The sequence below is a fragment of the Melopsittacus undulatus genome, chromosome 1, assembly GCF_012275295.1.
Source record: "Melopsittacus undulatus isolate bMelUnd1 chromosome 1, bMelUnd1.mat.Z, whole genome shotgun sequence".
NCBI classification, from domain to species: domain Eukaryota; kingdom Metazoa; phylum Chordata; class Aves; order Psittaciformes; family Psittaculidae; genus Melopsittacus; species Melopsittacus undulatus.
The window spans coordinates 97413727-97427928 of NC_047527.1; the positions used below are offsets into that span (position 1 = coordinate 97413727).

Consider the following 14202-nt stretch of genomic DNA (forward strand, 5'->3'; position numbering starts at 1 on the left):
TGCATCAAAAGGAGCGTGACCAGCAGGTCGAAGGAGGTGATCCTGCCCCTCTACTCTGCTCTCATGAGACCTCACTTGGAGTATTGTGTGCAGTTCTGGTGTCCTCAACATAAAAAGGACATGGAACTGTTGGAACAAGTCCAGAGGAGGCCACGAGGATGATCAGGGGACTGGAGCACCTCCCATATGAAGACAGGCTGAGAAAGTTGGGTCTGTTCAGCCTGGAGAAGAGAAGGATGCATGGAGACCTCATAGCAGCCTTCCAGTATCTGAAGGGGGCCTACAGGGATGCTGAGGAGGGACTATTCATTAGGGACTGTAGTGACAGGACAAGGGGTAATGGCTTGAAACTTAAACAGACAAAGATCAGGTTAGATATAAATAAGAAGTTCTTTACTGTGAGGGTGGTGAGGCACTGGAATGGGTTGCCCAGGGAGGTAGTGAATGCTCCATCCCTGGCAGTGTTCAAGGCCAGGTTGGATGAAGCCTTGGGTGATATGGTTTAGTGTGAAGTGTCCCTGCCCATGGCAGGGGGGTTGGAACTGGATGATCTTAAGGTCCTTTCCAACCATAACTATTCTATGATTCTGTATTTCTAAAATGAAAGACAAATGCTTCTCACTTGCTTCCCAGCCACCCTCTTAGATGCCAGAGCAGCTGCACATGCCCTTTTGTTGGACCTTTCCCCAGTGTAAGAGATGTGCTGTTAGACAGTGGGATATGCAGGTGTGTGCTGGAAAACAGCATCATGGAGTCTTTTGGTACAGTTCTAGGAACAACCAGGAAAATGTTATACTTCAAGAAAGGAAAAGGTGGTATTTTTGATGTAAATGAATAAAAAAGGCTCATGTTACAAAGCAAGGGCAAAAGTACAGGGCACAGAGACTTGAAGGGAACAGGCTGACAACAAGCTGTCTTTAGGGCTGCTTGTTGCACAATGTACCCTTTGACTACATCTATACAATGAAGTAGGTTAGGAAATATCTTCCTAATGATAGGGGAAAAAAAACAGAGGAGAATAATCACCATTATATGGGATTTGGAACTGGATGAGCTTTAAGGTCCCTTCCAACCCAAACCATTCTACGATTCTATGATTCTAGTCATGGAGTCTATTCTATGTTTTCCATGTTCTATTCCTTGTACAGACTGTCCTCCTTCCAAAAGCAGCATCCAGGCACACAAGGTGCTGCACATCAAGGATCAATGAGATCTGGAGAAAAGGGACATTCCTACAAGTTTTAGTGCAGGTGTGGGTGAGAGCCATTAGAAATTAAACAGAAAGCACATTGAGATTGTACAGGCTGGTAGGATTAGAGGAAGGGGGATCGTGGCTCATGCCTGCTTTTTTATCCCAAACTTGTTTTCTTTGTAGGGACATAGCCATGGTGAAACAGGAATTGTTCTTTGGAGATTAATGTTATTTCACATCTGGTAAAGGGAACATTTGGAATCTTGTTCCAGGCTTTGCTGTGATCAGATCCAAGTTGCAGAGTCATGCAGAGTGTGTGAAGTACAGAACTGTGTGTGTCATTCCCAGGAGGATCCCAAGACCTGAGCTGCCCAATTTCATTCAAGGGGGTAACATCTGAATGTCATCAGAATTCAGCACCAGTCAGGCAAACCCAACAGGAAACTGAAGAGGTGACACCTCTCTTGAGGAAGGAGATCCCAGTGAATTCAAGTAGATCCTTCGTTTTGGCAAACCCATGCAGAAGAACGCCTGTATCTGTGCATGGAATGTCATAGGACTTGTAAATTGAAAATTGGGCTTCAAAGACATAAGCAAATTCACACCAAAAGGGCTCAAGAGTCCTTGTACATGTGCACAAACTGCAGAAAAAGCTTTGGTTGCCACATAGGCCTGATGAGACACCAGAGAACTCACACAGCACAGAGGACATAAAAGTGTATGGAATGTGAAAAAAGTTTTGTGGGAAAACCCAGACTCATTAACACTTGCAAACTCATCACTTACACATGTACTCAGTGTGCCAAATCTTGCTGGGATTGGTTATTCCATCCAGTTATAAAAAAAACCTCCTTCCGTTCCAAGATTATAGAATCACAGAATGGTTTGGGTTGGAAGGGACCTTAAAGCTCATCCAGTTCCAACCCCCTGCCACAGGCAGGGACACCTTCCACTAGACCAGGTTGCTCCAAGCCCCATCCAACCTGGCCTTGAACACTGCCAGGGATGGGGCAGCCACAGCTTCTCTGGGCAACCTGTGCCAGGACCTCACCACCCTCAAAGGAAAGAACTTCTTCCTCAGATTCCATCTCAATCTCCCCTCTGTCAGTTTAAAGCCATTCCCCCTTGTCCTGTCCTTCTTGCCAAAAACCCTTCCCCAGCTTTCTTGTTGACCCCTTTAGGCACTGGAAACTGCTCTAAGTTGTTCCCAGATCAATCTCTTTTCCCCATCATAATAAGCCCAGCTTTCTCAGCCTGTTGAGATGGTGTTTTATAGTTGTCTAGTGATTATAGGGGAAGCTTTAGGATAAAACAGTTTTACTAAACTGCATCAGGTTCAAGCATGAAAGGTGTCAGGTTGGTGCCAGCCTGGCATTCATTGATTAGGAGCTGCTTTTAAATAGCAGCTAGATGATTCATATCTGAAAGGAGGATGTAGAGCAGTCTGGACTGTACCAAAAGCATTACTAAATATATCTGGTGCACCAAAGAGCACATGCTAGAGAATGCCCATATTAATGCAAAGAAACACTGGAAGTACTTCAGGTACGAGAAGACAGAGGAAAATGTCATGGTCAGAATGGGATTGCAGAGCTGTGAGCAGGAAGTGGAGCCTCTGAGAACTGAGGTTAAGATGAGTGGTCATGGTTGATGTAAAAATAGCAACCAAAGGAAAAAAGCTCGGCAGTTGGAGTTGCAGGAGAGGAGAAGTTAAGTGCTGTCACATGGAAATAGTGACCAGAATCAATTGCTTCAAACATCTATTTACTAGGGGGAGAGGTGCCAGTTTAATTACTGAGGCTCTGGAACAGACCATGGGTGTATTCTTAACATGTGTGCAAAGTGTAGGCAATGTTATGTTGTAAACCAAAGAAAGTGGTGGCTTCAGCTCCAGGGGGAAGATTGGCAGATGGCATTTGTTTCAAGACTATGTGTTGTCTGCCTCCATGCTGCTGATATCCCACATTTTCACTTATTCCAGTTGAGGCCAAAGAGTGAAAAAGTGGCTTAGCAGCCGCTTTGAGTCCAGGAGCAAAGTCAATGTCATCAGCTTCCCTTGAGGAGCAGTAGAGCAAAAACCAGCTGGTTCTGTGATGGGGTTCAATACGTTCTGAAGGGGATTGAGGGAATACACTTGGCCCCAAGGGATCCCAGACTACTCAATTGCAGGAGAAATGTTCAGAAAACTCTTTATTGTTGGCCTCTCAATTATTTCTTTCTCTTAACTGCCCTTTGGACAGTTTTTTCTTTTATTCTTCATAGAATCACAGAATGGTTTAGGTTGGAAGGAACCTAAAAGATCATGCTGTTCTAACACCTTGCCATGGGCAGGGACACCTTCCACTTACAGCCCTGTCCAACCTGGCCTTGAGCACTGCCAGGGATGGGGCAGCCACAGCTTCTCTGGGCACCCTGTGCCAGGGCCTCACCACCCTCACAGGGAAGAACTTCCTAAGACCTCACTGAAAAGAAATTATCACCTTGCTTAGAGGTTTAAGTGGAAACTGAGATTCAATGGAGGTGGAAAGCCACAAAGGCAGTGTGCTAGCCAATGTGATGGCAGAGTGTAAAGTTTTACTTGCACAAAATACTGAGCAAATATTAAACCACAAAATGAAGCAAAAAATGTCAAAAAAGATTCAGTGGTAAAGTGAGGTGTCTCCCCTGTGGGAAGCATTGAGACGTTGGCCCCTTGTGTTAGCCATGGACATGGCAACGGGTAACAGCTACAGGAGTTGTGCTTGTGTAAAGCATGTTTAATGCTCATTTAACTGGTAAATATTCAGTTGTGCTGGGGAAACCTGGAGTCGACCATCCTAACATGACTTGGGTACTAAGAAAGGAGCAGCAGAAGAACTAGGAAGAGAGGCATTGTCTATGATTTGGAAACAGGAGTGCCAGTTTTCTCTCACCTTAAGCAGAAGGGCTCTGGTGTGACGGCCAGGGATGGTGATTCCACCACTTCCCTGAGAAGCCTGTTCCATACAGATACCCAGGTTAAAAAATTATAAGTCCTTTTGGGTTTGTTTCTCATATAGAGCCCTCCTTCCCACTCCACTGCTGCCAGTGGGAATTTTGGCCTTCATGAGCCTTTGTATAGCTCAGAATGATTAGTCAAATAGTTTACGTGCAAGAGTAATTGTTCGCTTCACAAGATGCTGCTATGAACTTCAAAACTCATTCTTTCTGAAGCTGTATTTAAACACTGTGTTTTCCAGTCCTCATGGAAAAATAGCACTAAAGCAAAGCAGAATGTTTTGAAGAAGACCCCAGTAGCAAGTGGGTAGTCCTTCAGTGCGGTGCCTGCTGAGGTCCTTGGGAAGTTGAGGTTGGAAGGGCTGCAGAAACTTGCCCTTCCTTACCCGAGTCTTTTCCCAGGAGCACTTCTGGAAATCATGAGATTCTCTGAATTCCTCATTGGGAAACTATCTGAATTCTCTTATAGCAGGAAGAGTTTTTCGTAGTCTTTGTTATTTAGTAAGATGCCTAAGGTGAGGCTCAGTGCCTGCCTTGAGAAATAGCATTCATGCATAGGGAAGTACAAGAAACTGTGTAGAATCTTCCATTTGTGCAGAGGGGAAAAAATGCCAGATCTTTGGCAAGAGAGGATTTCTTTAAAGAGAGTTTCCAACACCATTTGTTTTTATAAAGCTTTAGGTGGTGTTTAATGTGTAAATTAACAATACAATACACAGTAACAATGTGTAAAGCTCACCCTGTTGTGTAGCACCTCACCAGGAGTAGCAGTGACAGGAACACACCTGAGAATAGAAGACACAAACAAGGTCAGGAAGTCACACGTGAGGCTTTTCTGCCCTTCCTGGTTTAACTAGGATGGATTGCTGTCTGAAGCATCCTCTCCCGTTCCCTTCTCCAGTTTGCAGACTGAGAGGTCTGGCATTTTGTGATTAATGCTGATAAAAGTTTCTCTGAGCTTCTCCCTCTCTCCACCGGATGCAGAGGAAGGGTCTCATCCTCTGTGTTCACTTGGTGCCACCTGGGCTGTGGGTCCTGCCCTCATGCAAATAAACACAAAACTACAGAAACAGAGGCCTGGTACGAGCACTTTTTGGGAAGGGATCATCTTCCCTTCTTTGTGTGGATTTTTAGTCAAAGCAACCAAAACAAGAGCCCTTTCCCAGAAAGTTCCATCTGCTGTTGGGGAAGTTTGGCTTCATCATGTTTATTGTGCGTAATTTCCACTCTACCCCATTACATCCCATCCTGAGCAGATCCAAGCCCTGCCCACATATTCCATACCCCAGGCGCTTCCCATTGCCTAGTTTGGAGCAGAACTGGAACCTGGTGTGTAGCAGGTGCCTGGGAGACACCGAGCAAATCTAGTGAGCAGTGGGTTCCAAGTGAAGGGAGGGCAGGGATTCCTAATGTGGCGGTTCCTTATGCTGGAGCCACCCATGCAGAAAGATGCTGCAGGTGCAGGGACTTTACACTGGTTCAGAATTGACTGGATAAATTCCCAGAAGGAAAAAAGAAAAAATGATAGGAAATATTCATTAGGGAAAAAATCATTCCTGTGAGGGTGGTGAGGCCCTGGCACAGGGTGCCCAGAGAAGCTGTGGCTGCCCCATCCCTGGCAGTGTTCAAGGCCAGGTTGGATGGGGCTTGAACCAACCTGGTCTAATGGAAGGAAAATTGGAATGAGATGAGTTTTAAGGTCCCTTCCAACCCAAACCATTCTAGGATTCCCTCTGGCTTGATGGCATCTAAAGCTGGTACTAATGAACATGGAGCCCTGACTTTACATTCCCAAGCAGGAGAGCTGTCCCTGGGATGCACCTGCTCCCCACAAGCAAGAATCTCATACCCAGAGCCAGAGGGAACGTGGGAGAGCAGCTGGTCACCATCCCTCCACAGTAGGCACAGCCATGACTGCTGTCAGGAGCTGGCTCCTTCCCATCCAGATCTATTGGTTGCCAGGTGTGGTGTGAAACAAGAAGGCACAAAATGTAATCAGTTCTAAAGTAATGATAAGTTTGGCTTTGTAATGAAAAGTAACCGTTTTGTCTGAAGGCAGTTGCAGGTCCTCAGAACCTCAGTACAAAAGGTGTGCCAAAAACAGAATGGAAAACGACCAGGGGGTGGGTAGCACCTGGGACTAGCTGATGGCCAGGATGGGAGCAGTTAAAAGTATTGATAAGTAAAAGAACAGGATTATTGCTATGTCTGTAATGTTAATTAAGCTGGGAATGACCATCATATTTTTGTATGAATGCGGGAAACTTTCTGGAAATGATGTCATATTCCCAGTGACTATATAAGGATGGCCTCTAGAGCAATACGGGGACACACGTTAGGAGGAGCTATCCGCCGTGTCTCCCGGCGCCGTAATAAAGAATACCTGCTTGTCAACTTGAAACTCTGTTGGCGAGTTTGTTCATGGAGCTTTCTCCGAATCAGGTGTGAAAAAAACCAGTAAACTGCCTTTATTTGCTGGTTTCCCAAAGAACAAGGCTTCCATGACTGTGCTGTGCCTGTCTGCTGGTCCCGTCACCAAACACTGTCCCCTGCAGCCCTGCTGGGCCACGGGTGCTGTGTGCCGAAGTCCCAGCAAGATGGTGCAGCCAAATCCTGGCACCTCTGAGACAAGGGTGGAGAGGGCAGTGCAGGACAGCAGCACCTCCATGTCCTCTTTGGTGTTCTGTTTTACCAAAGACCATCGTTTCCCACTCCCTACCTTTAATTGCACCAAGAGACTGAGCTCCCTGAACGCTGCTTTTAGCCATTCCCTTTGGGGTCCCCATCCCACCTCTCCCAGTGCTGGGAGGTCCCCAGGCCCTGTGGGGCACCATCAGCTTGTACCCTCGGGCCCAGGAGACACACTTGCCACCCCCAGTGCTTCTCCTGCTCCAGGCTCTGGTGGGTGCCAGCAGCTGTGCTGGGCCATGGGAAAGAGGGACCGGGGTTTGAGGGGCCTTCAGGTGCCCGAGCTGGGGGATGCAGCACTGGAAGAGATGCAGGAGCCCTGCCGTCTTCAAGTGAAATGGCTGCTCTGGCTCCCGTGATGCCTGCTCAGCCCATTAACCCTTCTCAGCCCACCACCCTCTCTGCTCAGAGGCTGGGACAAGCCTCTCTGTGTCCTGTGGAGGGGAGCCCCCTCTGTGCCAACCCCTATGCCCCTGAAGCATGAACTTTCCCCAGGAGGTTTCCATGAAGGCAGGACTTCAACGTTTTTCCCTGATCTGACACCGACACCAGCCCCTGGAACTTAGACTGAAATGTCCCAAGGTTGGGCCGAGCTGGGGTGGGGGGGGGGGGCAAAACCAGAACATCCCCGCACGTGGGTCTCACATTGATCTCTGGCTGGGGCAGGGGTCCTGCTGGCGGTGGCTCTGTGTTCCTCTGCCCACACCAGGCCCTCACCCTGCAGCCCTCCGTGTGTCACCAGGTGTTTGCTGGAGGGAGAAGGGGGGTCCCAGCAGCAGAGTGTCCCCGGGGGTTGGAGGGACACCCCCTTGCCCAATTTGCCACCTGTGGGCTGTCACCCTGGGGTGCTGGCAGGGATGCAGTGCCCAGCTGCAACCAGAGCATGGTAACCTGGGGACTTTGGGCTCAGGGCACCCATCAGGCCACCACGATGGTGCTGATACCAGAGCTGCAACTGGTGCTGGTGTCAGGGCAGAGGTTTGGTGATAATACCTGGGCTTGGTGCTGATGTTGGTGCCAGCAGCAGCACCAACATTCAGCACCAATGCCAGTACCAGGGCTTGGTGCCAATGCTGATAACAGCACTGACACTGGTGATGATGCTGATACTGGTGCTGGGGCTTGGTATCAGTGGTGGTTCTCATGCCGACGCTGTTGCCAACACCGATGCCTGTGCCAACACTGGTGCCAATGGCTTCCCCATGCTATTGCTGGTACTGATGCTAGTGGTAGTGCCAGTGGTGGGGCGGTGACTGTGGTGGTGCCAATGCGGTGCCCGTGCTAATGCCAATACTGATGCCCATGCTACTGCTGATACCAACGCTGATGCTGCCACAGGTGCCAATGCTGAATCCGTGCTAGGGTCAATACTGATGCTGGTGCTGGCGGCAGTGACGGCGCCGATGCGTGCCCGTGCTAGGGCCAGTGCTGCTGCCGGTGCCAGCGCTGACTTCGGTGCCTGCGGCAGTGCCGGTGCCGGGGTGCCGGTAGTGCCGCTGGCAGTAGCGGTGTCGGGGCGGCCGGGTGTCTGTGCCGGTAGGCGGCAGTGCTTCGCGCTCGGCGCCGCTCCCCCGCCCGCTGCCGCGAAGCCCGGCGGAGGCGGATGCAATTCCCCGGCTGCCCCTGGCTCCTCGGCGGGGCGGCGGGGCCCGGCCCGCAGCGCGCAGGCACCGACAGCGGCTCCAGTCCCGGCCCCGCTACCGGCCCCGGCGCGGAGGTGGGCGGCAGCGCGGCCCCGCTCCGCTCCGCGCTCTCCCCGCCGCGGCCCGGGCCCAGCTGCCGGGGCCCGGCCCAGCACCGCGGGGCCATGGCCGAGTGGGCGCCCGCCCAGGTAAGCGCGGCCCGGACAGGACCGAGGAATCGGCACCGGTACCGGAGGCGGAGCCGCTCCACCCGCGCCGATCCCCGCCACCGCCACGGGCCTGACCGGCCGGGACCTCCCCGCACTCCCGGCCCGCAGAGCCCCGACCACCCCGTGCGCCCTCCAGCCCCGGGCCGCTGGCGGAGACCTGTCCCGGCATGCTCCGGTGCTCCCGTGATGTCCCCGGGACCGGCCCCACGGTGTGGCTGGGCGCCTCCGACCTGGGATGTCCCCTTGCCCGTGGGATGCCCCGGTGACCCCGGGATGCTTCGCGCAGGCTCCAGTCCCAGGGTGCCCTCAGCACCCCTGACCCGGGATGCCTCCGTGTGCTCCCGGGATGTCCCCGGGCATCCGCGTCAGGCTGCCCAGTGCCCCTGGCCCCATCCCGAGGGGATCCCGCCTGATGGGGATCAGCAACGGGTGGGGGGGTGGGGGTTGCTGGGGTGGGGGCCTCTGCCCTCATAGCATAGTGATGGTGCTGGCCAGTGCCCCACGGGGACAGTGACTGGTGCTAACCCCGTGGTCACTTTGCAATCCCTCCCTCACCTACCGGTCGAGCAGAGCCCAGCCTTGTCTGCCTCTCACCATCCCCTCAGCACTGCTCTATCTGTCCTGACGCTTTCTGGTGCGTAGATTGGATCCCAGCAGCTCCTTCCTTGCCTGGGCAGCACCAACCAACCGCGCCAGGGGTCACATCCTGCTCAGCCAAATCGCTGGTTGGGCATACACAGAGGTGCCTGCAGGACAGGTCCCTAGGGTGCCCAGGGCTGGGGGAACTAGGTGGGACCCCTACTGCAGCCAAGGAGGTCAAGGTGGGGTTAGTGCTGCCGGCTTTGGGCAGTGGGTGGCCCAGATCAGCCCAAAATCAGGCACAACCCGCTGGGGGGTGACCGTGTGCCCCCTCCCACCTGCCCACCATGGGCTCCCTCCCCACATCCCAGGTGCAGGAATGGAATGTGGAGGGCTCCCACCTGATGCCACTGCAGCCGCCGCTGCTGCCGGAGCGGGCGCACGTGCGAGAGGCACAGCTCCACTCTGCCGAGGCCTCCCTCTGGACCGTGGTGGCCACGGTGCAGGCCATGGAGAGGAAGATCGACCTCCTCGCCACCCGCCTGCTCAGCCTGGAGGGTCGGTCCGGCACGGCCGAGAAGAAGCTCCTGGACTGTGAGAAGACAGCCATGGAGTTCGGGAACCAGCTGGAGAGCAAGTGGGCTGTGCTGGGCACCCTCATCCAGGAGTACGGGCTGCTCCAGCGGCGCCTGGAGAACGTGGAGAACCTCCTCAAGAACAGGAACTTCTGGGTGCTGCGGCTGCCCCCTGGCCCACAGGGTGAAGTCCCCAAGGTAATGGCTCTTGGGGGGGCTGTGGGACGGGTACCCTCAGAGCCCCTGGGAAGTGGATGCTGCTGAGCTGCCGGGGGCTTATCCCTGCAGGTGCCGGTGACGTTTGTTGACATTGCTGTCTACTTCTCCGCGGAGGAGTGGAAGAATTTGGAGGAGTGGCAGAAAGAGCTGTACAATAACCTGGTGAAGGAGAACTATGAGTCTTTGATCTCCCTGGGTAAACATCCCTTCTCACCCCTTTCCCAGCTGCATCAACACAAAGGGTCCTAGATGCGGGTGCATAGGGATGGGATGATGTGCTGTGCTATGCCGGGGCCGCCACGTGGGGCAGCCTGTGCTGCCAGTCCCGAGGGTGCTGCAGTGGGTTCTCTTCCCCCAAAATCAATGCTACCCAGGTCTCTGGCATGGAGGTCCTGCTGAATTTAGGCAGGTTCTCTGCCCGTTGGCATGGGGAGGGTGGGTTGGGTGCAGCCCCTCAGCTGGTGTCATCTGTGCTCTCTCCCTGTGCAGATGGTGCCCTCTCCAGAAACGAGGCACAGCCCCGCAGCGAGCGCCCAGAGGGACCTTGCGTCCCTGAGCAGAGGGATCTGGAGCAGAGGGAGCTGCCAACGGATGCCTGTGCGGGTGAGACAATGGTCCCTGGCCTTGCTGCCTCCCAGCTTGTTTTCCTCTTCCCACTGCTTGCATCCTTCCCCTTTTCCTGGTGGTCCCAGCCCTCCAGGTCCAGTTTCCAAGCTGTGGCCAGACTCTGTTCCCTGCTGTGTTACCAGGGGCCACCATGACTTACTCTGGAAAATCCCCTGTGACTGATGTGCCAAGGACCTTGGGCATCCATCACTGGGAGATCCATGTGTTCCCCACCACTACCACATCACATCAGAGCCCATGGGCTGCATCACAGACACATGTCCCTGTTGGCTGTGTTGTAGTCACCCATCCCCAAGGGCTGTCCCATAGTCACCTATCCCCATTTGCTGTGCCACTGTCACCCATCCCTATGGGCTGTCCTGAGGTCACCCATCCCCACAGATCCCCCAGGGGTACTTGGTGCCAAAGAACTGCTGTGGGATAGGGATATCCGATGTGGCCACAGCCCAAGGTCCCACATCCATGGTGTATTGGCCATGGGTCACACTGGGTGGCTGCATCTTGGCACTGGCCAAGTTTCTCCTTGTGAACAGAGTCACTGATCTCCACCTCCGACGTCCTGTCCCGGATCAAACAGGAGGTGTCCTTCGTTGGGGAGCAGCATTTCACGGAGGAGCGGGCGATGCCGGCAGACCCCTGTGCAGGTGAGGCCAGGGCTGTGTTGCACACCCACTGGCTGCCCAGTGCCAGCAGCAACCACTGCTTTTTAGAGCTGCTGCCTCTCCCAGCCTGCCCTGTGCAGGATGTGTCTGAGTCCCTGTCCCTGTACTTCCATGCAGGTGCAGACGCCCTGATCACTGCCCACGACTTCTTGTCATGGATCAAGCAGGAGGAAGAGCCCTGCGTCCGTGAGCCCTGGGAGCTGCCTGAGAGGGAGATGCTGACAGGCCCTGGTCCTGGTGAGTGATGCTGAGTCCAGCCCTGTGGGGCTGGGATAGGGCTAGGAACTTCCCTGGTGTCTCCAGCATCCGCTGACTAAGGTCTTCCCCCCTGCAGCTGGCGATGGGCTGCTGGTGAAGATGGAGGAGCGGTGCCCTCATGCCGAGCCCCCCGATGAGGTGGGTTTGCCGGGCAGCTCTGGGGAGCTGCTCTTCCCCAGCACAGGCTTTGGGAACCCTGAGGGACAGGCAGCGGTGACACCAGCTCCAGCGGTGGCCCTGCCAGCACAGCACAGACTGGGCAAAGCTCCGGGCTCAGAGCCGGGACCGGGAGCCGAGGCAGCGGGTCCCACTGCGACACCGGGACCGGCCGAGGAGCGGCCACACGGCTGCACTGAGTGCGGGAAGAGCTTCAGCGGGAAGAAGAGCCTGCGGATCCACCAGCGGACCCATGCGCCCGAGCCCCCCTTCCCCTGCGCCGAGTGCGGCAAGACCTTCAACTGCCACTCGGGGCTGGTGCGGCACCAGATGATCCACCGCGGCGAGCGGCCCTACAAGTGCACCGAGTGCGGCAAGTGCTACAGCCGCAAGGAGCACCTGCAGAACCACCAGCGCCTGCACACGGGCGAGCGGCCCTTTGCCTGCGCCGCCTGCGGCAAAACCTTCATCCGCAAGCAGAACCTGCTCAAGCACCACCGCATCCACACCGGAGAACGGCCCTACCAGTGCCCGTCCTGCGGACGCAGCTTCCGCTACAAGGAATCCCTCAAGGATCACCAGCGGGTCCATGGGGCCGAGGGGGGGGCCCCCCCGCTGCCGCCCTCTGGCATCATGCCCCCTGGGGACTAGGGGCTGCTCTGCCACAGACTGATACCCCCCGGGATGGGGGCAGGCACCGGCCACGCAGCTTCCTACCAAATAGAGGTGCCCAGCCGGAGCGGGGGCACATGGGGATCCCCGGGGCCAGCCCCTGCTATGGACGGACGCTCTTTGGCCCCCACTGCTCCCCGCACCGGACAATCCTGCTGCACAGGATGGGGAGCAGCTCCCCCGCCTTGCCCCCTCGCTGCCAGCCCCCGCCTGCTGCTCTGCTCCCCTGGCCCCCGCTGCTTATTTTTACTGCCCCCCGCCCCGTGCCATCCTGCTCTGTACAGTGCTTGGGGTGTAGTTTTGTATGGACAATGTGCTACAGAATAAAGTCATGCTGGGCTGCAGCGCCTTGGCCCCTGGCCCCTCAGGGTTCCCCATGGCCCTCAGGCCTTGCAGCCATGCTCCTGCCACATCCCCGTGGTCCGGCATCCTGGGGAGGCAGTGGCAGTGCCTGCAAGCTTGGTGATGGGGAATAGGGGGAAATCACGGCTCAGCATGGGGCATAGGGCAGTGGGAATGGCAGCACCACAGAGCCAAAGGGCATGGCAGCTGCCTGATGTCTCCAGCCACCATGGCCTGGTGCTGGCAATGTGAGAAGTGCCTGCACCCATGGGTGAACCTGCAGGGAGAGGGAAGGACAGGCAACCGTGCTGCAGGGTGCCTCTGTGTGTGTCTGCACATACCAGCCATGACTTTTAAGGTCTGCTGGATGCAGCCATGCGCTCTGGGGTGGTGAGTCCTGGTCTCCCCAGTGGCTGCAGCCCCAAACCCTCAGCCCCCCTTGCCAGACCCTTCCCAGCATGTCCAGTTCCCAACATTTCTCATTTTTCCTGCCTTTCTGTGAAATCTATGGGCCTGTGGCCCAGAACCCAGCATCTCCTCCCTGTGCCTCCACACCCTGCTGCAAATCATTTCATCAGCTAGTGAAACAACCAGGTAGCAATGTCCTGCTCATTCATGCCAGCTGCAGCACAGGCACCACTCCTGCCTTCACTTTACGCAGCTGAATCCCAGCCCTGGGCTCCTGCCTACCATCACCAAACTGCTCCCAGGTCCCTCCTGTCCATGATTTGGGTCACCCTGGGAGGTCACAGCCAAAGCCTGGTCACCCAGCAAGTGCTATGGCTTTGCTCAGTACCCGCAGTGCCACCCTCCCTCGGTGGCTGCACTGCCTGCTCTGTCTTACTTGGGTGGCAAAGTAGCTGCCACCAAGCAGGAATGTGGCGGTGGGTCCCCACATAGGGTAGATGGGGGGGAGCATTAGCCCAGGGTGGCCTTTTGGCCAGAGAAAGAGGGAGAGTGTGAGGGGCTGGAGCTCCTGGGGGACTCTATACACTCCTAGGGGACATTGCTTGCTCCCTGGGGACAGCTGCCAAAGGGGCCATGCATGATGCCAGGGACACTGCAAACTCCCTGGAGACAATGCACACTCCCTGCAACCTTGCACATACCCTGGGGACTCTGCGCACTGCTTCACACCCTGCACATTGCTGGGGACCTTGCATGCTGCCCCTGAGCCATACATGCTGTCACCCCAGCCCAGACCCAAGCAGGCAGCTGAGGTTGCCAGGTCCAAGCCCAGGCAGCACAGGTCCTGTTCTCCTCAGCCTTCATCCGGGGTGCTGGCTTCCCCTGAAGGTGCCATCGAGCCCAGAGTTTTGCCCCACTGTATGTCCCAGTACTGGCTGTGCTCGGGAGGGCGATGGAGCTAACTATTCCATATCACTGCACCACAACTGTGGCCAG

At 55.1% G+C, this 14202-nt stretch overlaps 1 protein-coding gene across 2 annotated transcripts; it reads left to right on the forward strand.

Annotated features, from left to right (window-relative positions):
- Nucleotides 1-8449: 8449 nt before the first annotated feature.
- LOC101871326 (zinc finger protein 282) lies at nt 8450-13160 on the forward strand. 2 transcript variants are annotated; one of them, XM_034070216.1, is made up of 7 exons: nt 8450-8687; nt 9659-10060; nt 10151-10277; nt 10571-10684; nt 11242-11352; nt 11488-11607; nt 11705-13160. In XM_034070216.1, exons 1-7 carry the CDS (start codon nt 8460-8462, stop codon nt 12433-12435), a joined length of 1833 nt encoding a protein of 610 aa, XP_033926107.1. In that variant the 5' UTR covers nt 8450-8459; the 3' UTR covers nt 12436-13160. The 2 variants fall into 2 exon arrangements, with proteins under 2 accessions (XP_033926107.1, XP_033926176.1); XM_034070285.1 differs by having other exon boundaries at nt 8450-8573; nt 11705-13158.
- The last annotated feature ends 1042 nt before the right edge of the window (nt 13161-14202 follow it).

Bases quoted from the DNA above. Each gene is read 5' to 3' on its own strand.
- LOC101871326 (XM_034070216.1), top strand. From the start codon at position 8,460: ATGCAATTCCCCGGCTGCCCCTGGCTCCTCGGCGGGGCGGCGGGGCCC. The intron at 10,061-10,150 runs GTAATGGCTCTT...TTATCCCTGCAG, and splicing joins CACAGGGTGAAGTCCCCAAG to GTGCCGGTGACGTTTGTTGA. The intron at 11,608-11,704 runs GTGAGTGATGCT...TCCCCCCTGCAG, and splicing joins GCTGACAGGCCCTGGTCCTG to CTGGCGATGGGCTGCTGGTG.